Raw genomic sequence first — 26,697 nt, 5'->3', positions numbered from 1 at the left:
CTTATTGGGGATCTTACTCTTTTCCCTTCCCTTTTGTATGTGGGGAGCGTAACAGTGGGCTTTCTGAATTATCCAGTCATCACTACATCAATAAATTCTTCTTGAATCTTAGAAATGTGGAAGACTGTTTTGTTTCCATGGATATTTGTATTCATTTTCCTGAGGTTCAAGTTCAAGGAGCATACACAGTTTTACCTGACTGTTTCTACCTGATACAAAAGAAAATGTGTGAACCTGTAAAGCCAAGAATAACTGCTAAATGTAAATTTTATAAGAGGCTTTAGAGAGAGAAAAGCAAGTTGCTTCTACCAGCGATCCCAAGTTATTTGTGTGGAAGGGGAATTTCTTTTTCACACCTCCAAAGAAAAATAAAATAATAAGTACAATTTTAGAGATCTTGTCTTCTATTTCTTTCCATCAGGCCAGAGTTAGTTAACGTTATTATCTTTAATACTTTTTGTTACAGTATGTCTGAAGAGTTTTGAAGTTCAGTTAGCAAAAAATATTAGTAAAAAATTAGTTACGCTGTCAGTTTGATCAGTTTGATTTACCAGCATTGTGTCTGGTCTCAGTGAGAAAGGAAATAATCATCCTCATTTAATTGAGCGGCTAGCTTGTCTTCTTGGGTAGGCTGAAAAAAGCCAACACACTCTACTAGAAATAACTAAAGAAAAGGTGACCTGTGTTATAAATACGTTTGTGAAATGTACTGTCGTGTGCCCTAGAAGAGATATTGTGATGAAAACTTTTTTTAAAAGAAGCTCTTTTTCTGTGGTTGAATTCTTGGATTGAGGCTTGCCAAGAGATGAAAGTCTGAGACACAGAGTATGAGCAGTGGCTAAATCCTTTTCCTGCCCACCTTATCAGGTGAATGAAGGGGAAAGCCTACTGATGTACCTCCAGTGAAAATAGTTGGGGTACAGCTTTTTCTTTCAGTTTCCACAGCATCTCTTTTAAGCAAATGTAAATATGTTGTCTGTTGCTTGTGCTATGCTATGAATTAATGCTTGTGTTTGTGATTTTATTCAATCTGAGTCATTTTCAAAGTAATTAAATAGCAAGAAGATGTCACTTATCTCAGATTATCGAGTTCAGAGATACTTAAAGTGCTTAGAGCACTTTAAAAAAATAAAGAAGTATTAGGATTATACCTCTTCTTACTTACACAAACTGGGGAGAATAATGTCTTCCAGCAATTACTGACATCAAATATCTGGTATAGAGTAAGATATCAGGATATTCACTTGGCTTCAGGGTTTACATGAAGAATTTCAGTTTTGTAATTTTCTGTGGTGTCCTGTTTTCTGCCACATCTAATCAAGTTTCTGTGAACATGATTCTGTGACTCTGCATTGTTACTTGACAGATTTTTCTTGGTACCTCACATAATGATTGAGTCCATTGCTACTTTGATCAAGTGAATCCAATTGAATTGTCAAATAGAGGTGGTGTATGAAAAAAACTGTTTAAATGTGGTAATAGTTCTTGTGATACATTACATTCCCAAAATGAAATTGATGAATATTATAGGAAAACTGTGTATTCTACACCTTTCTTAAAATATTTTCTCTCCTTAGAGAGGCTCACAGTCAAACAGAGAAACGAAGAAGAGACAAAATGAATAATTTGATAGAGGAACTCTCTGCTATGATACCTCAGTGCAATCCTATGGCAAGAAAACTAGACAAGCTTACAGTATTACGGATGGCAGTGCAACACTTAAAATCTTTAAAAGGTAGGTTTTAGGAAACTAATACTTAAAGTCCTTAGTCTGTCAGCAGTTATTCTACATATTTTCTTTAATGGCAAATAACGCTAGGTTCACCTGTTTTGTTTACTTGTTGAATTCAGTTCAGGGTCTGTTCTTAATTTAATCTGATATGCTTGTAGTTTCTAGAATTTTGTTTCTTTTTGGCTCTTCTTTCTGGTATACTAAGGAGCGCTTAAGTGTTTGATATCTTGTTTGCTAAAGATACGCATTGCAGTCAAGTTGCTCCTCAGTTATTTTTTGAAATTATAGAGATCAAGCAATTCCATCTTCTCTTATTTTCTAACGCTCAAATTAAATGTTTCGTGATCTCTGCATTTTCCTTCATACTTTCTGTAACGATAATATATGTGGTGCTGTACTGAAATTATTAGCTGAAGTAATAACGAGAGGAAAACATTCTTCATACTCCTGTTTGTTACTGCAGTATTTGGGATTGCATCAGCCTTTTGTCTCTGCATTGAAATTTATAGTTTATCAGTTGAGTTTAGCATGAACATCATTGAGAAAGACCTTTAAAAAAAATCTGTAAAGGCATGAAGTTGAAGGCCAGATCATTTTTGAAATATTGAATACTTCTGATGAGCTGTTTGTCTAGTCAGAGTTCAGAAAAAAAGTTGTCTAAACAGTGAGAAACCATGCTAATGCTTACCTAAAGAAACCAATCTAAATAGTCACTGGTAGGGGAGCTCAGGGAGAGCTACAGCAATAAGTTACCTTTTCTATAATGTAGTTTACCAGTATACTTTCATAAAACAAACAGAAGTGTAAAACTGAAGAAAAAGATTAAAAAAATTGTCAGTAGTCAAAAGGAACAATGAGATATACTTTAATGGAATAGATGATAACTATAAATGCATTCAAGTTTTAAACCCTATAAACTGAGTCCAGAAAAAAAGTGTTATGAAAAGCTTATATTCTGAGTCACCTTACAAAGTACTCACAGATTTCAGTGAATGATTTAGTGTAGATATCAGAGTCTAACCAGGATATATTCTTCCATCTCCTTTTTCTGTAAGTTTGAGGGTTTTCTTTCTCACCTAAGAAACATTGTATACAAATAAAAGTTACACGGAAAATTTCAAGTGTTTTGGCAACACTATTTTAGAATAATTCAGTCAATGGTAACTCAGTAAGCAAAGACTATCTGCCTTGCAAAAAAAAAATGGATTGTGGATAAACATCTAGAGTGTAAGACTAGAATCTCCCTAGCCTTAAGTCAAAGCAGTGTAGGAAATGAATTATGTGACTGTCTTAGTAATGGACTCAGAAACATTTAGGTTTGGGGAATCCTCAGGCATCATAGACTGTTTAGCAGCACCTGTGATGATAAGACAAGGGGAAATGATTTCAAACTAAAAGAGGGGAGATTCAGGTTGGATGTAAGGAAACAAGTTTTTACAGTCATGTACTGGAGCAAGTTGCCCAGAGAGGTGGTGGAAGTGCCATCCCTGAAGACATTCAAGGTCAGGCTGGTTGGCACTCTGAGTGACCTATCAAGCCGTGGATGTCCCTGATCATTGCAGAGGACTTGGACTAGATGGTCTTTAAAAGGTTCCTTTCAACTCCAAGGATTCTATGAATTTCTGGAAGTCTTTATGTTCAAGTAGCTAAGAATTTGCATAAATAATATCACAAATTAGCAGGGTAGTCATTGCACTTGGAGTTTAAACAAGCATCTTCATCTTGACAACGACAACAAAAATCTTTAGCTCAAACAGCATTGATTTAACAGTGAATTATGAAAACTCTACTTCATCCAGCACAGTTGTTACATGTATCTTCAAAACAAATGCTTTAAGACAGTATTGGGTAATGTGTGGAGTTATAGGAAATACTCACAAAAAATATCCAGAAAAAGTTGCATAAATACTTAAAATGGCTAAGAAAGATTTTAGAGTATTTGCCACAGATACTAGGACAGTAAATGTATTGAGTCAAATGTTCAGCACCTCTTCAGTTTAACTACCTGGAGTGATTTTTTTTTTTTTTTTGATGGCTGAATATGGAGTACCAATGAAGCTTTACTCATGCTAGAAAGCATCTGATAACGTGGGAATTATTCAGGTTCAGTAAATGTAATGAATTTTGGATCAGGTACACAGAATGTATCTATGTAATGCAGATCTTATAATACCATTTCTCTAGCAGTGTGCTAAAGAGATTTGATCGGAAGTTTCCTTGTTGTGTGTTAAATAAAAAGCATGGAAATATCTGGTGGTACATCCAAATTCAATTAAAAGCCTTGCTTGGTTAAAAGATATATTTAAACTTTTATTCATCTGTTCTTATTGCAAAGAGAATTTACAAAATAATGAGCAAATAATAAATATGATTTTGTTAAAATTGAATTTTAAATGTGTCTTTTGACATTCTATGTATGTCTACAAATAAGCTATTTTCCAGGTTCCACTAGCTCATACACTGAAGTCCGGTATAAACCTTCGTTTTTGAAGGACGATGAGCTCAGACAGTTAATCCTTAGGGTAAGTAGAAGGCAACTCTCAGTGAAATTACATCCTCTTTAAGCTTGTAGTTAACTTTTTAGTTTGAGAGAGTTTTTTGTTTGAGAGCGCTTCCCACCCCTGCCTCCCCTCCATCTTCAAGCAAGTGCTTTGATGCGCTTAGTAGTTTTGATTTATGACCTCTGTACAGGAAACAGGATTTTTCATGAAGAGATACAGAAGATGGCAGGTGGCAACCCTTCAAGGGATAATAAATTGTATACACTCTGCATGTTTAATATTTAAAATGTTTTTAATACCAATACTGCAATCTACATGCAAGAATGTAGATAGTTATGTATAAGTACAGTTGTTTGATGTGCTTTATTTAAAATCTTAGCAATGTAATTAGGAAACGATTAAGAAATAATACCTGAAAGAAAATCTTTCTTCCTGTTTTTGTGTAAAATCATAAAGCCACTCCCCTTTACCCTTTCTCTTTTGCAGCTATTTTCTTTTTCCTTTTCTGCAATTACACAATTTGGCAAGATCTGTAAGATGACTCCATGTTAAGCTGTTTTGCAGCTGGCCTTCTTTTTCCCAAAGCTATGTTTAGGAAACTCTAGCTGTCTGTATTTGAAGGACTGATTTGGTCCATGCAATCTTTTAAATTGCTTTTTGCTGTGACTTTTAATTTATTTAATAAAAAGCATACAAATGTACTTTCTTATATTCATTAATATTCTTTGTATATTTTAATTGCATGTTTTTAAAGATGCTGTCTTTATATTTTCAGGCTGCGGATGGATTCCTCTTTGTCGTTGGATGTAACAGAGGAAAAATTCTATTTGTCTCAGAATCAGTTTGCAAAATACTTAATTATGATCAGGTGGTTATAATTGAGTTTCTTGGTTTGTGTTTGCCTTACAGTTTCTTTTACTTATAAGTTTTTAAACTTTTTTTTTTTTGCATCTTTTTCTATCCTTTTGTATAATCTCTTGGAATATCTTGGTTTAACCTCTTTAAGGTTAGGGCTGAATTTCCCAAAATAAATATTTCAAAGTGCCATCAAATGCTTATGACCTGAGTAATAACTGGATTTCAGTTGACTGTACTGTAGAATTGCTAGTTTGAGGGAAAAGGAAAATTTGAAAATGTCCTTATTTTATCCCTTAGAGATTTCCTTTAAATGGTGATTTTTTAATTTTTAATTTTTATTTTTTAAGCCTTAGGAAAACCAGTTATGTAGCAGTGTGCCCAAGTAGCCAAGAAAGCTAGTGGCATCCTGGCTTGTATCTGAACTAGTGTATCCAACTGGAGCAGGGAAGTGATTGACACCCTGTACTTATCTCTGGCAGGGCTGCATCTCAAGTACTGTGTTCAGTTTTGGGCCCCTCACTACAAGAAAGACATCAAGGCTCTGGAGAGTGTCCAGAGAAGGGCAACCTTTGCATTAAGAGACTGGGTAAATGAAAGAGGTTGGATGTTTATCCTGCTTTCTTAGAAGCTTTACACAGTGTCCATTTCTGACTCTAGTTTATTGGAGAAGTGCTCCCCTTTTACACACTGATCATGTAGAAAGTGTCAAGGGTACAAAATGAGCTGCAGTTTCAGTTTACAATGCTGATCGTTAACACAGCTCCTTCCTACCCTTTGAGTTAACCTGCTATGGAGAAGGTAAGGAATCAAAAACAACAACAAAAAAAGGTTGCCCACTTCTTTGAGAGTTCCTTCCTGTTTCAAAAGATGATAGTAGTGCTTACAGTAGTGCAGCAGACCAGCTTTGGGTCAGCAGAATCAGCAGGTTGAAAGGATCCCAGCTAAGGAGATCTTTATGAGTATCTTCAATGAAGAAGTGCAGAGGTAGAAGCTCTTTGGAGCTTCCAGACAACTCCTGACTTTACAGTGCTGTTTTGTCCAACTAAGTGAGAGCTCAGAGTTGTTAGATACCACTGATTCCTTCCTATTTCTTCCCCTTATTCTCCCATCCCCAAAATAATCTGTGAAGGTAGTTATTTTGCACATAAGAAAAAAACAGTTCTCTTTTACAACAATCAATCTTTTTGAATATTCAACCAAATTGAGTATTTTTTGAAAGGGAAGGTAGAGATTATGTATTTTTCTACCCTGTTTTGATAAAAATAATAATAAAATGATGGAAAATTAAATGCAAATTGATGTATAAAAGTTAAGAATAAGGTGATGTTTTACAAGGTAGTTTTTTTTTTTTTCAGTAGCACAGAATGTTGTTTTCGTGAGATCTGTAATATACAGTGCCATGTTCTAAAGCTGTGGGGTTTTTTCTTTTCTTTTATAAATAGACCAGTTTAATTGGACAAAGTTTATTTGATTACTTACATCCAAAAGATGTTGCCAAAGTTAAGGAGCAACTTTCGTCTTCAGATATCTCTCCCAGAGAAAAGCTTGTAGATGGCAAAAGTAAGTCATATTTGAATGCACTCAATTTTATTTTATTTTTAAAGAGATGTTATGTAAAACAGTTCTTATGAAGGAAACAATCATGTATGTATGGTTGTACAAGCTTGAAATAGAATTTCTATGAAAAAACATATTTTAGTGCTCATCTGATGCTTATAAATCACTTCCAGTTTGAAAATCAGCATGGAAAAGAACTTTAGGTAGTAAGAGTGATTGAATTTAGTATTGTTGAACCACGTTATAGTCTAATATTCTTCCTACCAGGCATACTACTTTTTTTTCTTGTATTTGATAGGTCTTGTCAATACAAAAGACCTGATGTAGTCGAACATGGAATAAAATACTTCAGTATCAAGAATCACTGTCTTCTCTGAAAATGCTAAGTGTCAATCCTAATTTAACCAAATCTGTTTACAGTTATTTCTAATGTGGAAAGCATTATGTACTCTGCAGCTATTAACTATTTTATAGTGGGCTTTTGTAGGCATCTTTGCACTTTTTTTGTGTACCAAGTAGAAGTTGAAAGTCAATAAAGCATATTTATTACAATATGATTCAAAATGTTAACTGCAAATTAAATTCAGTTTTGTAAATCCATTTAGATTTGAAATCTGTATGACAGCCATGTTTTCTTTGCCTTGTTTAAAGTTATTTGGCATTTTTTCTTTTGTAATTATAAGGACAAAATTTAGGCAACTAAACAGTAAGGAAGACATATGAGAAACTGAAGATAAGGCCTTGGACTCAGCAGAGTTTTATTCTTGGATTTTTTTTTTTTTTTGTTTTCTTTAACTACTTTACTAAATTTTTGTAAGCTGGCTTGCAAGTACATACAGATTTTCAAGCTGGACCAGCTCGGCTGAATTCTGGTGCTCGACGTTCCTTCTTCTGTCGGATAAAATGTAGTAGGACCACAGTCAAAGAAGAGAAGGAGTGCTTGCCCAACCCAAAGAAGAAAGGTATTCAAACAGCGTAGCTGAAATGATGGGGGCTTTCTGTCTTGAAATTCGGTATATTTAAGTTTGTTAGTGTGACCCTTCTAATTATGACTGATTTCACATAGTAGCTGTAGAGAAGTATAAGTACGTACTGGAGACATGTTTTGAAAAATAGCCTAATTGTACTCTTTCTCCTCCCCGTTTACTTCTGAGAAGAGGAAGGGAGGAAGGAACCTGGGTTGCATTGTTGGTTTAGGAGACATGATCTGTTCTAGTCAAATTTTTGAAAGCACTGGAGCAGATCGGAAGAGTTAAACTAAATAACATATGTCTTGAAGATAACTATATGAATCAGGCCTGCAAAATCTGCTGTTTTGGAGGAAAAAAAGCAAGTAAAAACTTTATCTGATTTACATTCTGTATTGTGTGTTCTTACAAATTATGACTTTTTTTTTGTAATAATAAAGTTAGTTTATCAGTATAGTTATATTTATTTTTCCAATACTTTCAATTTAGTTCATAGTTTAAATTTAGTTTTTGGTATGCCTGTAGAGCAGTATATTCTAATCAAGTTTTCTGTGACTGAATCTTTTTTAAAAATGTAACTTCCTTTTGTTTTAATATCTTGGCATCAATTTTGGCAAAAAAAACAACCCCAAACAAATGAGCTTGCAGAAATCTTCCTATTTTTTTATTTTGATGTAACCTGTTTCTGCTGAAATATATCATACAAGAATATATTCTGAAATAGGTCTGTCATTGTAAGTCAGAGGAATTCTGTCTCCCTTGATGTGTTAAGTAACTTGGTGAGATAGTATTTAGAGTGATCACATTAAAAATTTGGGGAACTGACATTTGCAGTAGGATAACTCAGTTTTTCATTTTACATAGTTGATTGATGTTTTCCATAGAGAGTCAAGGCAGTCATATCTATGTCAATCATAATTTGGTAAAATACAGATTTTAAGATTACCTTGCCAATTTTGGGGAAATATAGTAACTATAGGATACATCATCTTTGTGGATGTTGAGAGTGCTGGGATATCGTATAAGACAAAAAGTTTCTACCAGTCATAGAAATGAATGATAGTGTATGCTTAACTTAAATGTTTTTTAATATTTATGTTTCCATAAAAATTGAGGAATTCAAATATCTGAGATAAATAGAAAGTAATCTAGGATATTTTGGGTTGCTCTCTTCGTTGATTCTTTTAGTAATTGTAATAAAAGTATGTTAAGATCATAGCATTCACTTAAGATAAATCGATTTGGAAGCTACAGAATGCTTCTTTAGTTTATTTTGATTTACAGCACATAAACCATATAAGGGAGAAACATTGGAGAGAATAAGGGAGAAACAAGTTGTTGTTTTGTTGTTGTGTTTCCTGTGATGTTGCACTGCCAATGCCTATAATTTATTTTCCTAAATCTTATATAGGGTTAGAAGTGCTCTCTTCAGGTAAGCCAAAATTAAGTAGTACAAGATTAATTTTAAAACGCACTGTAAAATTATCCATAGCCTTCTACAGTTGTTGTAAGTATCCATAAAATATGATAGCTGCTCATATGGTGAAAGTTTTTTTAATTACATTTTGAACCATGACTGCATATTTTATTTCTTTTTATTAGATCACAAGAAGTATTGTACCATTCACTGTACTGGATATATGAAGAACTGGCCTCCTAGCGAGGTGGGAGTAGAAGAGGAAAATGATGTAGAAAAGAACAGTAGTAACTTTAACTGTCTTGTTGCAATTGGGAGGTTACACCCTTACATTGTTCCACAAAAGAGTGGAGAGATAAAAGTCAAAGCAACAGAATTTGTTACACGATTTGCCATGGATGGAAAATTTGTTTATGTAGACCAGCGGTAAGTTTTCTCCTTTCACGAAGAGAAAATAACATGACTTAATTAAGTTTTGTAAACTTTTTTCAGAAAGCACTGCAATTTTTCAAGCAGGATAGAATTTCTAGATGCTGTACACATGAAGAGTTTTTTCATGAGTCTTAGTCCTTGGGGTTTGTTTTGTTAAACATAAAACATAACATAGTGAAATAAGGGTACTGTCCTTTAGAAAAGTGTAAGCTAGCGAGATGAAAGTGCGTTGTAACTGACAGTCAAATATTTAAGTATTCATAATAAAAAATTTCAAGTGTCATCGCTATACCTGCAACTTATAGTTGTTTATGAGTTGCACTGACAGAGAAAAAAAGTAATAAGCCCTTCACCAAAAAATAACTGCTACTTTAGGTCTTAATATTTGGAGAAATACCTTACATTAAATGATTTACAAAATTATTTCATTAAAAGTGTAAGCCAAGTTCCTATTTTCTGAACTTTTCTAAAACAGATTTTTGTTTGTCATACAGACTATTACCTCTTCACATTTTGAGTTTCATCATTGTCACCAGAAGACTTTTGCTTTTAGCCATCTCATCGCGTATCTAAAAGTGTCAGTTCAAACCTATTCCTTAATATAGTAGTGCAGAATTAAACTATTAATTTTTTAAATGATTCATTATGTGGGTTCAGTACTCTGATTGCTAATTGGAACAGATAATAATCTTTTACTTTTTACAAAAGTACTTTGTGTTCATTTAAGTTGTGCATACAAACAGTTTTATGTTTAAAACACTGTTACTTTGTCTTTGAATTGATACTCATTACACAATCTAGTTATCCTGTATTATTCATTGTAAACAGATCCAAAGTAAACTGCAATCTATTTGCTATTGTTTTAGAGCTATCCTCATGTAGTATCTTTTCCCAAACACGAACATAACCATCTATTCATTTTCTGCTTTGTCTGATACTGAAGAAATCAAGCTTTGCAAATGTTTGAATCCACTGCAGTTCATCTTTTTATTTCTAACAGTGCAACAGCAATTTTAGGGTATCTGCCACAAGAGCTTCTAGGAACTTCATGTTACGAGTATTGCCATCAAGATGATCACAATCATCTAGCTGAAAAACATAAAGAAGGTACATAATGATTGCTTCTCCCATGTAATTGCTGTGAGAAAACAGTGCAAATCAAAAACTCAGAAGCTGGGAATTAATGAAGTTAAACAGTGTTAGCATTGCCCCTTTCTGTGTCTGCATTAAGACGTGCCCTCATAAAGTGTGTAAGAAAACCAGGGAGTTTCTTCTCTGTTATCAAGGATCTTGTCAAGACGATCTTCTGTTGTCTTGAATCTTGGTGCAGTGCTTTAATTGCAAGGGAATAATGCTTCTTTCAACCCTGTGCTTCAGTTCTTTATTATAAGGATAAAGGAGTCCTGAAGAGCAAATGTGCCTAATTGTGTAATTAAAGACACCATGGATGAAAGTTCACCAAATCAGGAGCCTGCAGAGACTTAGTACATGGGCTCTCATTTAAGATTAGTAGCATTGTTAAAACAGTAATTTAATTTGAGGTCTTATCCTGAACATTTTCCTGGCATTTAATTTGAGTTTCTGATTATCAAAAACATTTTGTTTCTATGATACCACTGAACAGGTATTTTTTTCTTTCAGCTCAACTCTGTCCTTGGGAAGTATGAATATATTGATTATAACTCCTCTTTCTTATCTAGTGTTGCAGAATAAAGAAAAAGTATTTACAAATTCCTACAAATTTAGAGCGAAAGATGGAAGTTTTATTACTCTAAAGAGTCAGTGGTTTAGTTTCATGAATCCGTGGACCAAAGAACTGGAGTACATTGTATCAAACAACACTGTAGTATTGTAAGTAATTCATTATATGATTCCTCGTGTTTATTTTTGTCTTAATAACAATTAGCATTAATAGAAAACAACCCATTTAAGCAGAACAGGACTAGAAAGTACCAACAGTGCATGTAGATGTTGAGTCATGTGGAAGAACCTTTTGCATTTGCACCAGCTGATTTTGATTTCAGGCTCAGGTTGTGAATTTAACTACGAAAGCTGTGCAATTTACTAATAGAAAAATTAGAGGAAAGAGTTTCTTATTAAAGGAAGAAAGATCTTTGAAGAGAATAGGTACAAATAAATGGAAAAGTGACGTTATTTCTTTTTCCTTCAGAGCTTTTAAGTTTGCATGTGTTAGAATAAGGAGAAGCATAACTGGTAGATCATAGGAAATGTAATTCAGGACAAAAAGATACCCTCCAAATTGGTTGCCTGGGAGCTGCCCATAAGGCAGTTGTAGTGTGTGTGTTTCATCGTTACTTTTTTACATTTTATTCCCTGTGCCTTGTGATGGAAGAATAATTTGAATTGTTCGATGATGCTGAGCATCTTTATCAACAAGTCTGGTTTTTGGAGGGAGACAAAGGTGATTTTATTTCCATTAGACCAGGTAGTCAGGGGGGCCTTTTGCCCGTTCTATAGTTGGTTCACGTCTTAAGCCAATATTACCTATCTGTTTTGCCCTTGTCATTTTTCCCCAACAAATACAGAGAAGAGCAGTTAAAGCAGTCTGTGCTGCCAACAGCCAGAAGGCACTTTTGCCTGCCTTGGAGATCCAAGCATCTGCAGCTAGAGGAGGGGAGGTAGGCAGCAGCTGTTGGTAGAAGGCAGCTGCTGATCTGTCCTATTAGCAGTTGTTTCTGATTAATGGCTCTCCCTTCTATAAGTAGAAATGGTAGTCTTGTTCTCATCAAGAAACATACACAACTATATTGGCCTTAGTTATCATTTGGGAATGAGTGTAAATTAGTATTTAACTCAGTGCTTCAGAAAGAAATGTAGAAAGGATTGAACGTTGAAATATGAAAGGAATATCTCATTTTATTACTAGATTGAGTATGTTAGTTTTCCTTTGTAAAGTACTGATTGAAATAGAATAGAAATACATGGATTTTACCATTGAAATTGTTTGATTTTTTTTTTGTTTCCTTTTTTGTTTAAATCTTAGAGGTCACAATGAGTCTGATGAAGAACAGATCTCCTATGGTTCCCAGCCTGCAGAAGGCAAGTATTGCTTCTCCCAGTTATCATAGGTGTAATGAAATGAGCAATCCTTGAAACTTCAGGTTTATTCAGTCCAGGGTTGTTTTTTTAATGCTAAGTTAATATGCAAGGGAAAATAATTTTAAAGGTAATTCTAATGAGGTAATTCTAAAAGTAATTCTAGTTAGTTGTGGAATTCTAATTCATGTCATTTGTGTAACTGTGATAAGAAAGGCTTGCAGCATGTCTTTTCCCTCTAGTACTTCTGATATGACTTGGGTTTTGGTTGATAGAACATGATGCTTCTATCACAGAGTCTCTTCGTGCTTTTTCTGGTTTTCTGCAGAAATGCAGGTGAGCTGAGTTTAGCTACAGAATAAAGGGTAACATATATATATTGTTAACAGTTCTCTGCTCTGCATAAGTGCTGTGGTTCTATGGGGTTTTCTTTTATCTTGATACTAAGTTTTTGTAAAATATTTGCTTTTGAAGTATAACATTTGTAAAAATACAATATTTTTTCATCATTTTTTTAATTGTCTGACAGAGAATAGAGATAATGATTTAAGCTAGTAATTATGCTGCTGAAGGTTGTCAGTTTTCAAATTAATATTATTCGCTTATCTTTGTATTTCAAATAAGACTTAAAGCAGTTCCCATAGGATTAGTGTTTTATAGAATTTCATTCCTGACAATAAGTGATTAGAACAAAACCTGTTTAAAATGAATCCTCAAGGTGATTGTTCCTTGCTGTATAATGAAGCTGCTACAAACTTAAGATTTTATTTTATTAACTGTAGGTGCTGTAAAACAGCCTTTAGTGAGTGTACCCGGAATGTCCTCTGGAACAGTTCTTGGTGCTGGAAGTATAGGAACTGAAATTGCAAATGAAATATTAGAATTGCAAAGGTAATAAACACTTAATAATCGTATGTTAGGGTTTTAAGTAAAAATGGAGAAGAGTTATGTGATTATGTGGGGACTGTTCAAATTTTATTTTTATTACATACGTAAAATATGTTTTGGTTGAGCAATGGCATTATATGATACAAATTATAAGCTAATGTATGGCCTAATACATCACTGGCTTTGATAAATTGCTTTGTCCTAGGGATGCAATAATAAAAGAACTATATAACTATGACTTCAAAAGTATTACTGTAGTGGTCCTTCATTTGAATTTAAAATGAGTAGATGAATCATTAGGGATTGGAAAATTATTTGCCTGTGTGTGGTGTTTGTTTATATTTTTCTGATAGCTTCACTCTGCAAACAGAGATTTCTTTGAAGCAGTACCCAGTGGAGTGCTTTCATGGCCTGTTTTATTTCTTCCTGGCTGTCCTGAACAGACTAAAGTGATAGCTCAACTGCTCTCCAGTACCCAGCTGTAGATTAAAAAAATGACTGCATCATTCCAAATGGAAATCCATGCCATATTCAAGCTGTTAATTAAAGACTGAGCCTTTTAAGACTAACTTGTTTCACCACAGACCAAATGAATTCCAAAGGAAGAAACATAATTTTAATGCGAATATATTCTGTGTCTTTTGTATGTTGCATCCACATTGGTGCCTGTGTTTGCTTATAGACAAAGAGTTATTATAACAATGACACTATATTGGCATTTGTTATTTAAGAATATTTTTAGAAGGTCTTTGAGTCAGTTAATTCCAGAGCTTTTGGGGTTCACATGCACAGCTTTCAGGAATCGAGGCTTCATCAGAAGTTCAAACCACTTTTGTTAAGGTCAGGTATAGTAGCATAATGGTACTATCATCTTATCAAGATAGTAGCAGTCATCTAAATGGTAGCTTTGGCTAATGAAGCCATCCTTCTGACTTCAGATCACTTATTTCCAGGTCCAGGTAAAGAAATGACAGGAAACCTTTTAAATGCAGTGTATTCCAAGATCCCGTGTAGTTTTTTTTCCAGCAGCACATTTACGATCACGCCTTAAGGATGGCAGTAATATTAAAGCTTCCAGTGAGAAGTACACCAGCTTTGTAAACAATGGTAGAGGTGTAAGGAATAGTTTTAATATGCCTTAGCTTACTATTTTGCATACTATCTTAGACTTTCATAGGCGTCTTGACTTGTCAGCTTTTCTGTGAGAATGTTATGGGGGACAGTGTTAAAAATTCACTAAAGTCAGAGCATTCACTGCTAGCTCCTTCATTCCACCAAGCTAGTCGCCTTACTGCAAAAGATTATCAGATTGTTTAAGCATGGTTTCCTCTTTGGCATGCTGTATTCCATGATTACAATTATCTCCTCATAATGTGATTGTCTTCTCAGCTGTCTCTTCATCAGAACACAATATTTAATTTTCTGAAACAGTGAAAACCATGTCCAGAGCCTGAAAATGTGATGAGTCACAGTGGTAGATTTTTCTGTTTCCCGTAGTTCGGTATCACTTTCCAGCAATGAAGTCACATCTCTTCACTAGAATAGCCAAATTGCACAGGCACTTCTTCCTTCTGAATGAAAGGAAGAAAGGAATAAATGCATCAGAAGCGATAAAAACAAATCCATCTGCAGCACGTTGACAGGTTACTGATGTTATCCGCAAAAGAGGAGGAAAAGCACTGACAACCCCCAGAAAATCCTACTGATAGCATCAACATCGAAGGCAAAATGTTACACTTTAGTAATACCATTCTTTATGTCTTCCAATCAGTACCACCTATAAAGGGAAAGAGTCATTCTGTCAAATTTTTTGAAGACCAAAGTAAGTTGGCAGAAGTTCTCATCTCTGATGGCAAATGTCTAGGCCTGAGCATAGATCTTGTCTTGACACTTACTCTAGAGCTTCTAACATCAGCGTTATATTCTTGGTTTAGGTGCCCTGACTTCAGCTGAAAATAAAGCTAGACAAAAGAAGTTAACATCAGCTCTTTTAAGTAATTTTGTGACTACAGACATAATCATATAGTATCTGAATTTCCTTTCTCATTTTTATATCCATAAGACACAGATGACTTTAGAACTGTGCATTAAGTATCACCGAGTTTAATAAAATATAGGGGCTACATCTACACCTCTACTTGTGAGCATATCTGAATTGGTTTAGCATCTGAGGAACGATCACTTCAGTTTCAGCAATGCTAGAAGTTATTCAATCTGATCTTCCTGTCCCAGCGTTTACAGACAGCAGTGCAGCTTACCAAATTGTACAGTGGATTTAGGAGTGCAGGGGACTATTAAATATTCTAGTCAAGCAACAACGCTTACTTTAAGTAGGCTGTTTATTCACCTTTTTCCCATCTTTCCTTCTTTACTACATTTTGCACCTGAGTGGAAACTGAAGCATTCAGAGTGCCCCACTTCTACAGCCTTGTCCTTTGGGTGTCAGGAAGGGCAAGTGGAGACAGGAACAAAAACCCAGATGGCCCTGGTACAGCATTTCCAATGTTATTTTCATATCTGGCATGTTTAGTAAGGGAGGATGAGAGAATGTGTTGTTAGTTTTCCCTCCACCATTTAGCAGAACTTGCTTATGTTGTCTATGTTTGGTATGTATTTCAAATGTACCTATTTATTCCAGTGTGCATAAGTGAAACCTTGCTTTGTTTGTCAGTGTTGATGACTTAAGGAAAAAAAAAGTGTGCTCAAATAATTAAGAGCAATGGACTTTATTGATCTCTTCTGCTTTTTGCATTATCAAAACAAGAGCAAGAGAATTTAGAATCTTCAGGAGAATTTAGGATATCGTCTCAGTTTTGCTGGCTCATGCCTCATCACTGGGGAGGAGAGATCTGGCAGGTTCTACAGCAGGCTGTTTTTCATTTCATGATCAATGTGTCTTGGTAAATTGGTAAGTCAGATGTACATATTCAATTTTAGGTTGCATTCTTCACCACCTGGGGAGTTAAGTCCATCGCATCTCTTGAGAAAGTCACCATCTCCAGCTTTAACTGTAAACTGCAGCAATGTGAGTATATCAATGTCTGTAAAAAACTGAAGGGTTACTGCCTGATGGCTCAAAGCCCAAAACACAGTACTCTGACTTGTGGTTTTGTGAGACTGTGTTAGGTACTGCCAACTTCATGGCAACTGTGAGAATTTCTTTTATGAGACGTGACAGCAGCAGAAATTCCAGCCTTAGTTACTGGGACATCACTTCAAACCTCAAGGGGCCGCTCTCTGAAGTTAAGAAGACTGCAGTCACTGCCCATTTGCTAGGATCTTTGCTGAAACTATACAGTGTGCTTAATTTGATGTGTGTGATTCACGTGGTAAGGGCTCTTCTGAACTTTGTATTGCCTTAAAACTTTTGCTGAGCAATCATGAAAAAATGTTTCTTACCTGCTGGAGTTCAGTTTGACAACCTAAAAGTAAAATACCAGTTTTTGCTTTTTCCTCAAACAATTTTTCTCTGCTCTAACCTTTGGTTTCCTGAAGGCCCTTTGAAAAATCTATGTTCCCAGTTTTCAAATGTTTAAAAATTGTACTTAGAAGGAACTCGAGTGGTCTTCTAAAAAAGTAGATAGAACATAGTGGTTTTAAATCCATTATCGTTACTGGCTAAAGCTATGTAAGAAATATTTATTGTTACCTACATGTATTGTGAATCATTATTAGTATGTTGTGCACAGTATGAACAAACATCTACGCTTCTTTGAATGTCAATTTCTTTCCATTTAAAACCACCCTATCCTTCCATTGCTCTTTCATTGCATAACAAAGCTGTTTTGTACTAGGGATTGTTTTGGCTTTCTCCCTTTTTTTTATGATGCTCAGTTTCCCTTTTCCCTACTACAGATCTGTCTTCCAAAGAATTAGTTGACTTGCGTGTACTGAACTCTTTCTGGCACACAGCATCTCATCATAAGGATAACTTAGTTGTATTCATTGACATTTTCCTTTGTTCTAAGCTTTGATATCCTATTTGCTTTAAAATGCTTTGGTAAATCATTTCAACTTTTATTATAATTTCCTAGCAGAATATATGTAAGGCAGGCAACCCAAGACATCTGTTCTGCTAAATTGTATATATGAGTCCTACATGGAAATAAATTGAAAAATATTTTTTTGCTGATACATTTGTATTTGGATGACTTCCACCATCCCTATAGTAACAAGATGCAAAGTAGTAATAGAAGATACTTGAGTTCATAATTCATATAGCATAATGCACATAACATATAGAAGATATACGAGTTTTTATATTTTAGCAAGAGTGTGTCAATACTGACACAGATTGATGTCACTGGGAATTTGTAGTTTACGGTACTAGACATTGAGATTGTATACGGAGTGCATCTTGGGCTGGCTTTATTTACTGATTGTTAAACACTCAGTGGAGCTGATGCCAAAACTGTGAGGTAGCTTTGACAGTACCACCTTTCATTTAAGCAGAGGCTGGGACTATGTGAACTCTAGTTTAAAAAAGAAAGGGAATAAAAAAGCTTTTTATATGTAATAGCTCTGCCTTGATGCATATGTTTTACTGACTCTTATTTTATTCTCAATGCTTTGGCAGCAGTTTACATTAATTTTAATAATATTTTTTTATTTTAATAATGTGTTCCTACTGCTTCAGTAATGTAATAATTATGATTAAATTTAGAATTACTTCTGTTCTTTCAGGTGCCGAATAAAGAGTTGATTCAGTTATGTCCTTCAGAAGCAGAAGTCCTGGAGACTTCAGAACAAAACCAAGGTGCTATTCCATTTCCCAGTAATGAGCCTCTCCTTGGTAAGATTTATTTCTCTTTGGCTGCAGGGGAGATATTTATAATAATTTTACATTTTTTAGTGCACTAATAAACAACCATGGAGAAATTATAAAATTTGGAGAGATTTGTTAGTGTCTTCTTAAGTTGAAGAGACTCTTAACAGGGATGTCACCAGAAGAGGATCAGCAAAAATTTATCAGTTATTAATTCTCATGACAAAAATAACATTTTTCAACAGAAATGTGCTGTGCATTTCCTGTATTCCACCATATTAGTGTACTGATGAGTCCTCTCTGTGGAAGAAAGAGATGGATAAAGGAAGGTACTGTAGTGCAGTGACAAAAGAGATGGTTGAAATTTGTCAACTGTTATCCTTTTTGTATATTATCTCTTTCTTAACTCCTAACTATGAAGAGTCAGAATTTTTTCATCTCTCCTTTGAGCATGCACTAAGTCAGCAGTTTGTGTGGATATAGTATTCTGTTGTTGATGTGAAAGGGAAAAGTACCATTGCAGTCATACTTGTGCTTGTCCTGTACCTCAGCTCTCAGAATGTTTTCCATCTGTCATTTATGATCAGTTACTGGAGCTTTATAACTTAGAACTCTCCTCCAGTTGAGCTATGATCTTCAAACAAGGATTTGAAAGAGCGTTCACCCAAGATAGGCAAGGCAACATAGTAGGAAACACCCTTCTACTTCAGCGACATGAACTTCACTGCATGGATAACCAGTTACAGTAGCTAGACTTTAACTGTCTGCATACGGCCATTATTTCTGTTTTATTTTTTTTTTGTAACGTTTACTGTACATGCTTGCCTGAACTTCAGAGAAAGATGGTGTTTAAAAACAAATCTGTTAGGAGAGTTACCATATTATTCATGTTTTGTACTGCATACATAAATGTTTCAATTTTTAGGTGGCAATTCTCAGCTGGACTTTGCAATATGTGAAAATGATGACACTGCCATGACTGCTCTCATGAATTACTTGGAGGCCGATGGAGGACTTGGGGATCCAGCTGAACTCAGTGATATACAATGGGCTCTCTAGTTTCAATTTTTGGAATGAGAAGGAATTTAAAATCCTTAATGCACAACAACCGAACATCCTCAGTACTGTATTTTTTGTAATGTTTCATTTGAATTCCTATGTACTATCAATATATTTTTAAAGACTGAAGCCTTGTTCACAGAGTGACAGTTTCTGCTGCGACTATGGAAAAAATGCAATATTTTTTTTCATGATGGGAACTTTGAAATTTTAATACTGAACTGTCTGTAACTGGAATGCGTATATTTTTTCTAAGAAGCTTTAACCAAAAGGTACTGTACAATATACAGAAATATTTTTCTTAGTTTTAACACTGAATCTTTTATTTATTTTTTGCTTTGAATGGGACAGCATGGATTATCTGCGTCTCTTTCTCTAGAGCCTAGTGTACTTAGAGTCTAAAAATATTTATAACCATTATATTTCATTGGAACTATGATATGCACACAGTATAGTTTTACAATCAGGTATTGTAATTCTGAAATGATGCAGTTTTTGATTCCTCGCTCTTTTCTAAAGTGCAATTTTTGTAGTCAAAGGTGAAAATGAAGCATACGCGTCTGGGATCATGGATTATGATTAGATCATCGTACCAATCCGAAGAAAAGGCTTTGGGAAGAATCATTTTGGTCATTTCTCCAGTACACAAACCTGATAAGGGTATGAGGAAAGAGAGAGAAAATCGGAATTGCTACGTTGTATTATTTCTCATGTTTTATTAGAGGGACAGTGCGTAGAACCTAAGGAAAGTAACGCTGTGGCTGTAATAGAGCATTTTGATTTCCTCACAGATTATTTATTAACTAGAGAAGTTGGGATAGATTGTCTTAGTTCCAGAATGAGGGTAGCACTATTGGTGAAAAACAGTTAAAATTCTGTACTATCCTGTCTAGTATTTCTGTTCTGGGAGATTAGGGTGGTTTTCTATTTCCAAGTCTCTGACTTTCTAAAGGACTCGTGTAATGTAGTGCTATATGAAATAGTCTTCTTTTGAGGGACAGCTTTTCTAAGACCAGTATCCCAGTTACAGCAGATTACTCAAGAACATGGCAATTAATAGATTGCATTAAAACAATATAGCATAAATATGTAACATTGATTTTTTTTATTAATGGTATAGACAAGCTTGTGTGTGAATTATATATCATAAGAACATAGATTTTTTTGAAAGTTTTTTGTTTAAGTTCGTGTAACAAAAGGAAAGCATTGAAAGGCATTTGGTATCTGTGGTCCTTGTTTAATACAAATATTAAAACTTAACCGTAGGCACCGCCACAAGCACTGTCACCTTTGTTTGAAGTCTAAAGGTGGGAGGCAGGAAAGTAGCCCATTCAGATCTTACAAAGGCAGGATGAAGGGTGAACAAACCCATGGCTTCTCTCTAAGCAGCCGCCAGATGTCACGCTTCTACTGTCGGATGCCACCTTTCCATGAATGAGCACATAATGCGTCTGCACCGACTTGTTATGCTTTCACAAAGCAGCTTTATATCTTATAGATATGAATTCTTTCAGAAATGATGAATTTTTGGTGATACCTTGTCTGCGTTTTCTAGAATGGTTTGTTGGATTAGGGCTTTTTTTCTTTTTTATTCTCTGTAAATATTTTGCACTGACCCTGCATGTGACTTCTTGCATTCACAGTTTTTTTTTGTTTTTTTTTTAAAGACCTGGGGCCAAAATTATCTGTTCTTCAGCTTTATTGGAATAAACTGTTTTATTTCTTCATATAAAAGTATTTTGGGGCTGTGTCATGCAGCAAAATGGAGAAAAAAAGAACAGCAACACAGACATTTTCTAATAATTGTTAGAACTGCATTTGTACTAATTGTCAACTAAGAATTTCAAGTTTTGCCATTGTGAAATGTTTCCTGTTTTTTATGAATATGACCATTGAGGTAAAAATAAATTCTAAATAAAACAAGTACTGTGGCTAAGACAGAGAAATAGGTAAATGACTTTACAGCTATACAGAGCCTCTTCAGTATAGTTTCTTTCTTATCCAATTAGTTTGGAAATGATGCAGGTGTTGTTATTGAAGAAGCATATTAGTTCTTTCACAAGATTTATATAATCTAACAGGGTTAAGCCACTATTTCTGGATTCTTATCGCATTTCCATAACAAATAAAAACAACAACAACCAAAAAGTAAGGAAATCATTTGCGGTCAGTAATCAGCATTGTGTGTCACAATTCATTTTTAGATTCTCCCTTTACCATTTCCAAATTTTCTGGTTTAAAGCAGTCCTAGAACAAAAAGTGCCATTTGTAGATATTTATGATGTAGGAAGAGGTGAAATTGATCTGCACTTCTGAATGCAGCGGAGATAACTTATATGCTCATTTCTGTTTGTGTTACAACACTGTTCTAGTAAGATGACAGACTGCTTGATATGGTACAGGTTATCAGAAGATGAGATTAAATCGGGTTGATAAAATATTATTGTGCTCAGCTGTGAGTCTGCCCACTTTGAATCTTTGAATACTACAGCATTTCAATTAGTTTGTAGTGATTTTAAACAAATCTAACTTCAAAGGCTGCTTCTTTCATAAGTGTTATATATAGGTGAGGCTAAACTACGTAGAAGACTGAGGCTTTAAGATTTACAAAAAAAGTAATTTAGATTCTGCTGATACAAATTCTTCAACTGGAGTGGCTCCATGCTTAGATTTTGTCTTATCAAAATGGGATAGTAAGCAAAGTGGTTACTTAATATCCTCATACTTTTGAGCTCATCTGATTTGTCAAGCCTTTAAGAATACCTCTTCCCTGGGAACAGATGATGCTTTTGTTATTATTAAAGAGATGAAAAATCTCTTATTCTTGGGGAAAAAAAGCCATGCCAAACCAGGCAGGTGAACTTAGCACTGGGTCAGCAAGATACAGTCAGCTGCTGAACACTTGTGCTGAAGAAATGAGTTCTGTAGGGCACAGGGCTGGTTGGGCTTCCTTCTGTGTGGGGCACCAGAACTGCTGTGCTGGGTGGGGCTGCCCTGTTCAGGGAGCAGCCGTGGGCACGAGCTGACTCCTAAAGAAAATGAAGAATAGGAAAAGCACAGTGACAGCTTTAAGTGCTTTCAGCTTGGGGGCTTTCCACAGCTTCACTTGGTATCTGTTTGGCAAACCCCAAGGGATGTATTTCAAATGCATCTATTTGAGCTACCTGCGCTGAGCTCATGGAAACATCCTTGCTATTGCAGGAAGGGCTGCTCTTATCTGCTTTGGCTCCTGCTAGCTTCATTTTTGGATTACTAGTTCATTTGTGGGTCACTGCCTCTTGCTCTGGCAATGTTAGCAATCAGTCTTCTCTCCTGTCCCTGCTGTCTCTCTCATGACTTCTCAGAGTTTTATGGTGGTACCCCTTTATGAACCTACAGCTTTCAATCTTAAATCCCAGTTCTTTACAGCCATCTTGCCGGTGGTTTATTATAATGATTGCAGCAAGTTCATAGGTTGTCTTTGCAAAAAAACAACATGTATTTAGTCTGTTATAACCTTTAGGGCATTTTATATCCTAGTTCTGGAAGGAACATCGAGTTTCCAGTATAAAAACATGTGTTATGTATCTCAGAAATCAGAGGTCATTATTTCAGAGTTCTTACAGTTGCTTTGGTGGAAAGCCATGGGAAAGAGTCCAATGTCGGGAGAGTGCAGATAAACAAAAAGATCAAATGAAGTGAATCTCCACATAGAGTTGCAGGAAAAATACATTTTCAATAAAGAAAAGAAGGCAGCAGACAGGACAACTACTGCCATTAATAATCTAAAATGTAATTCTCTACCATGCTGCAGGCGAGGAATGCTGGGGCTGGGGCTGTGCAGTGGGATCTCAGTGGCTGTGGTAAAGCAGAGGAGATTGGGTCATTGGTTCTTCTGTCTCCATCTTGGTCATGTGGGATTTTTATTTACTGATTCCAGGAAGCTTTCTTATCGCAATCACTTGAATGTTACTTCAGCTTTAGATAAGCATAAGGGGTAGTAATTTTAAAAATGCTGAAGAGGATTATTGGTAGCAATCTGAGGGGAAAACATTCTGAAGTACCAAGCTGGACATTTTTCTCCCTTAGGAGAAAAATGGAGCAGCTGCTGCCTTTTCACGCAATCAGTTTCACTGAGTAGTCAAACCTATTGCACTAATCCACCCTCAATTGCATTTTGTAATGATTGATTTGGGAATCTGAACCTTATCAGTCTGAAAAGAGATAGGAGCTGGGCTGGTTGAAACTTGTGCTCCTGGAGCAGTGTCATAAAGGGGGCCCTTTTTTGAAGGGGTGGGAATTACCACTTCTGGCTCCCCATTTTGCTGCCCTCAGTCTGATGCTGGTACCTTGCTTAGGAGAGCCTACAGTCAGGGTTATAGGGAACAAGGTGCACAGAACTGGGATTTGCTGAGACATTTGCTAATCCCAATGACCGTTCCACCAAAACAAATGCAGAGTCACAGTTGCTCAGAGCTCTGGAAGATTGAACTCCGAAATCGCCCAGTAATGAGATTTTCATGGCAGGGATTTGTCATCATCACAGAACTTATAATCTGTTCTGCTACTCAGCTCAGTCTGCCTGTGTGTCATGAAGTAACATACTGCTGCAGGGATTGGGCATGGGCTGTAGGGGATAATGGGATTGTATTTTCCTCCTAAGCAATCAGACATTAACAGCTATTTTTAATTCAGTCACTGCTACGCAGGGAAATCTGTGAGCACTTCTGTCTATAATGCAGTGAAAAACGGCGCAATCTCGTGTATGGCGTTGTGTGGTAAAGCTGTTCCTGCAGTGAAACAACCTGAGAGACTTCATACGGCCCTTTGAAGAGCTGTGATGAGCAGACTTATTTGTTCCTTGTGACTTTGTTTCTTCTGAAAGTTGAGTTTCACTGAGAATGGAGGCCCAAGCTTGTAGGATTTTTAGTGGACTTCAGCATTTTCATTGATTTATACTACCTACATCTGAGTGCAAACTTGACTCTGCAACCATCAGTGAATTTCTTTGCCTCTGGATGTAGCATGACCAGGATCACTATTAAGAGTAATTGCAGCAAGACTGTTGAAATTAAAGTTCCAAGAAGAAGAACTGCCTGGGCCTAAATCCTTTCTACAGCCAGGCTGTAGTTTTTAATCTATTCTTTCTCTGCAGTTAATGTTAGAATAATATATGGATCTTATATGTATGAATAGATATATACAAGATATATAAATAAACATACACGTTTAATTCATATATGCTACAGATGAGATCATCATAGCAAAGCTTTGTCACTTCTTTCTGAAGGCAGGTAGAATATTTATGTCAAAATAACAAAATAAGCTCACACTTCACGTGACTTAGTTAACAGCAAAAAGGTTCTTCATTGTTTCTGCAGAGGATGTGTTGTGCTCTCTTGGGGTTCTGTGTCATTTTATGAATGGTTTTTAAATTGCATTGGGAGCGTGTAACGTAGAGTTAAACCCCACAGATTAAATTGCCTCTTCAGTCAATGGTTGAGTGAAAGTTTTAACTGCTTTACGCCAGCACAGTAACTCTGTGATAGAAGTAGAGTAAAAAGAAAAACAAACAAACAAACAAAAAAGCCACCAAAAAGTGAACAAATAAATGAAGAAAAAAGAGAAAAAAATATAATTAAAAAATAATGTTTTATCAGAGGCTGACAGCTTCAAAATCACATTGAGATATTGGTAAAATTGGATTTTAAAATGATAGAAGTGATCTGCACCTCAATTTTAAACCTTACCTTAAAACTTCCAGTGCAACTATATTAGTTAAATTTGTCTTAAAGAAATGCTTACGTTCGTTAACATTAGGAAAGGGATTAATAGCATTTTCTTGTGACCATGTTTCAGCAAACTCTTCTTTGTGTATGTAGCTCAGAAGGCGCTTGCTGAAACTTCAGAGCAAATGCAAACAGTAATGACTGGCTAAGCAGAGCCTCTAGTATGGAAATAGGAAACTTGGCACAAGAGCAAAACCAGGACAAATGTGAATTCAGCCATCATTTAGCTTAAGCAGAGCTGTACATAAATAGCTGCAAACTTTACCAGGCAGATGTGACTTCCCTTTTGTATGCTCAAGATCCCACTTTGAGGCTTTTTAATTTTGCCTCTTAGCTCTCAGTGTTCTAGTTGTTATTGCTGTGTATTTTTAGCAATTAAATTAACTTTCTTTCCTACAGCCTATAAATGGAAATGAAAACATTTTCCAGTCCTGCCTGTTGCAACTCGTGCCACTAGTAGTTAGATCCACAAGGCCAAAATGGGAATGGAGAAGGGAGCACAATTCTCTGCTGTGCTGTTACAAATGGGAGCGTCCTGACATGACCGCAGGACCTGTAATCTAGCTTGAGGTGAAGGCTGGCCATTCAGTGCTGAAACTGCTCTTTTTCAAGTCGATGAGTTTAGCACGTACTCCTAAATTGTAAAGAAAATGAAGAACGATGAGTTGAGGTTTACATCACCATCACTGCATGTGCTTCTCTCCTTCAGCCTTCCACGAAAGAGGAGCGAGTTTGGTTCCCCACTTGCATTGTGTTTTGAGCAGGGTGCCACCTCTAGCCATACGTTCTTGGCAAGTGGAGGCCTATCCCTCTTGTAATTCTTCAAAATCAAACAAAAAATATACACTGGTGTGCCTTTAGACCATGGGTGTCCTGTCTTTTTGCCCTCTTGGGCCACATTGAGCGAACAGGATATCCAGTGAAAAAGGAGTCACAAATATACCAAAAAAAAGATGGTTTTTTTTTTGAAATCTTGAAAGCTATTTATCAAAATGGCGGCATATTTTTGCTGTTCACAGGACTGTGCTTAGTCAGTGTATCAAAATGCATATGATTATTTGCTTTAACTTGAGCCTCCTCTGCACAACTTGAGGCCTTTCCTTCTCATCATCTTAGGGAACTGAAAATGCTGGGCTGAGATGAAAGAAACTGGGGAAACTGGGGACCATGTTTCCTCTGATTCTTATTTCAAAGCCAGTCAGAATCTAGAGCCGAAGTCAAGAACCTGTTTGCTATTTTCCGTGGCTTAATAAGGCTGAAACCATCGCCACGAGAAACTGTACTGCTCACAAAATCCTGTGCTTTTGGTAAAGGGATTCAGTGGGGTTTATCCTGTGTGCCATAGCTTTGTTTCTTGGCAAGGGATAGTCAGATGGATGGACTCCAGCACTTTGCTGTGTCTAGAACTTCATTTGCCCTCACTTCTTTGTCCTCAGCCTCACAAGACCTACAGCAGGCTGCTATAGACAAAGGAATGAATGTATTCAAAGATAGACACTGATGCAGAAGATTTTGTAAACCCGTAGAGAAAGAAGGAAGATTGCAGTGAGTGCTTCCGTCACTCTATTTTTATCCAGCCTTACACTGCATGTAGAAGGATACTGGATTCAGCAAACATCCACTTTAAATACCTAGCCAGTGCCTGGGATAGCTGCGTAGACCTGCTGCTCTGCTGCAGGCAGCCTGTGTAACCTT

At 35.8% G+C, this 26,697-nt stretch overlaps 1 protein-coding gene across 3 annotated transcripts in view; it reads left to right on the top strand.

Annotated features, from left to right (window-relative positions):
- Positions 1–19,545, top strand: part of BMAL2 (basic helix-loop-helix ARNT like 2) — a 33,484-nt gene extending 13,939 nt beyond the window's left edge. For 2 of the 3 annotated variants that reach the window (XM_065742430.1, XM_065742427.1), the window contains 13 exons: positions 1,578–1,735; positions 4,175–4,254; positions 5,009–5,101; positions 6,534–6,651; positions 7,467–7,610; positions 9,219–9,459; positions 10,466–10,572; positions 11,166–11,316; positions 12,470–12,525; positions 13,305–13,413; positions 16,348–16,435; positions 18,094–18,202; positions 19,101–19,545. In XM_065742430.1, coding sequence (XP_065598502.1) covers positions 1,578–1,735; positions 4,175–4,254; positions 5,009–5,101; positions 6,534–6,651; positions 7,467–7,610; positions 9,219–9,459; positions 10,466–10,572; positions 11,166–11,316; positions 12,470–12,525; positions 13,305–13,413; positions 16,348–16,435; positions 18,094–18,202; positions 19,101–19,234 — 1,588 coding nt within the window. In that variant the 3' untranslated portion in view covers positions 19,235–19,545. The remainder of the gene's footprint in view (positions 1–1,577; positions 1,736–4,174; positions 4,255–5,008; positions 5,102–6,533; positions 6,652–7,466; positions 7,611–9,218; positions 9,460–10,465; positions 10,573–11,165; positions 11,317–12,469; positions 12,526–13,304; positions 13,414–16,347; positions 16,436–18,093; positions 18,203–19,100) is intronic. The other variant, XM_065742429.1, reaches the window with a different exon arrangement.
- The last annotated feature ends 7,152 nt before the right edge of the window (positions 19,546–26,697 follow it).

The sequence above is a fragment of the Cyrtonyx montezumae genome, unplaced genomic scaffold (genome assembly GCF_038088225.1).
Source record: "Cyrtonyx montezumae isolate F1298 unplaced genomic scaffold, pur_monq_1.0 scaffold_3, whole genome shotgun sequence".
Classification (NCBI taxonomy): Eukaryota; Metazoa; Chordata; class Aves; order Galliformes; family Odontophoridae; genus Cyrtonyx; species Cyrtonyx montezumae.
Note: the sequence above shows the minus strand (reverse complement) of the source record. Positions and strands in the feature narration are given on the sequence as shown.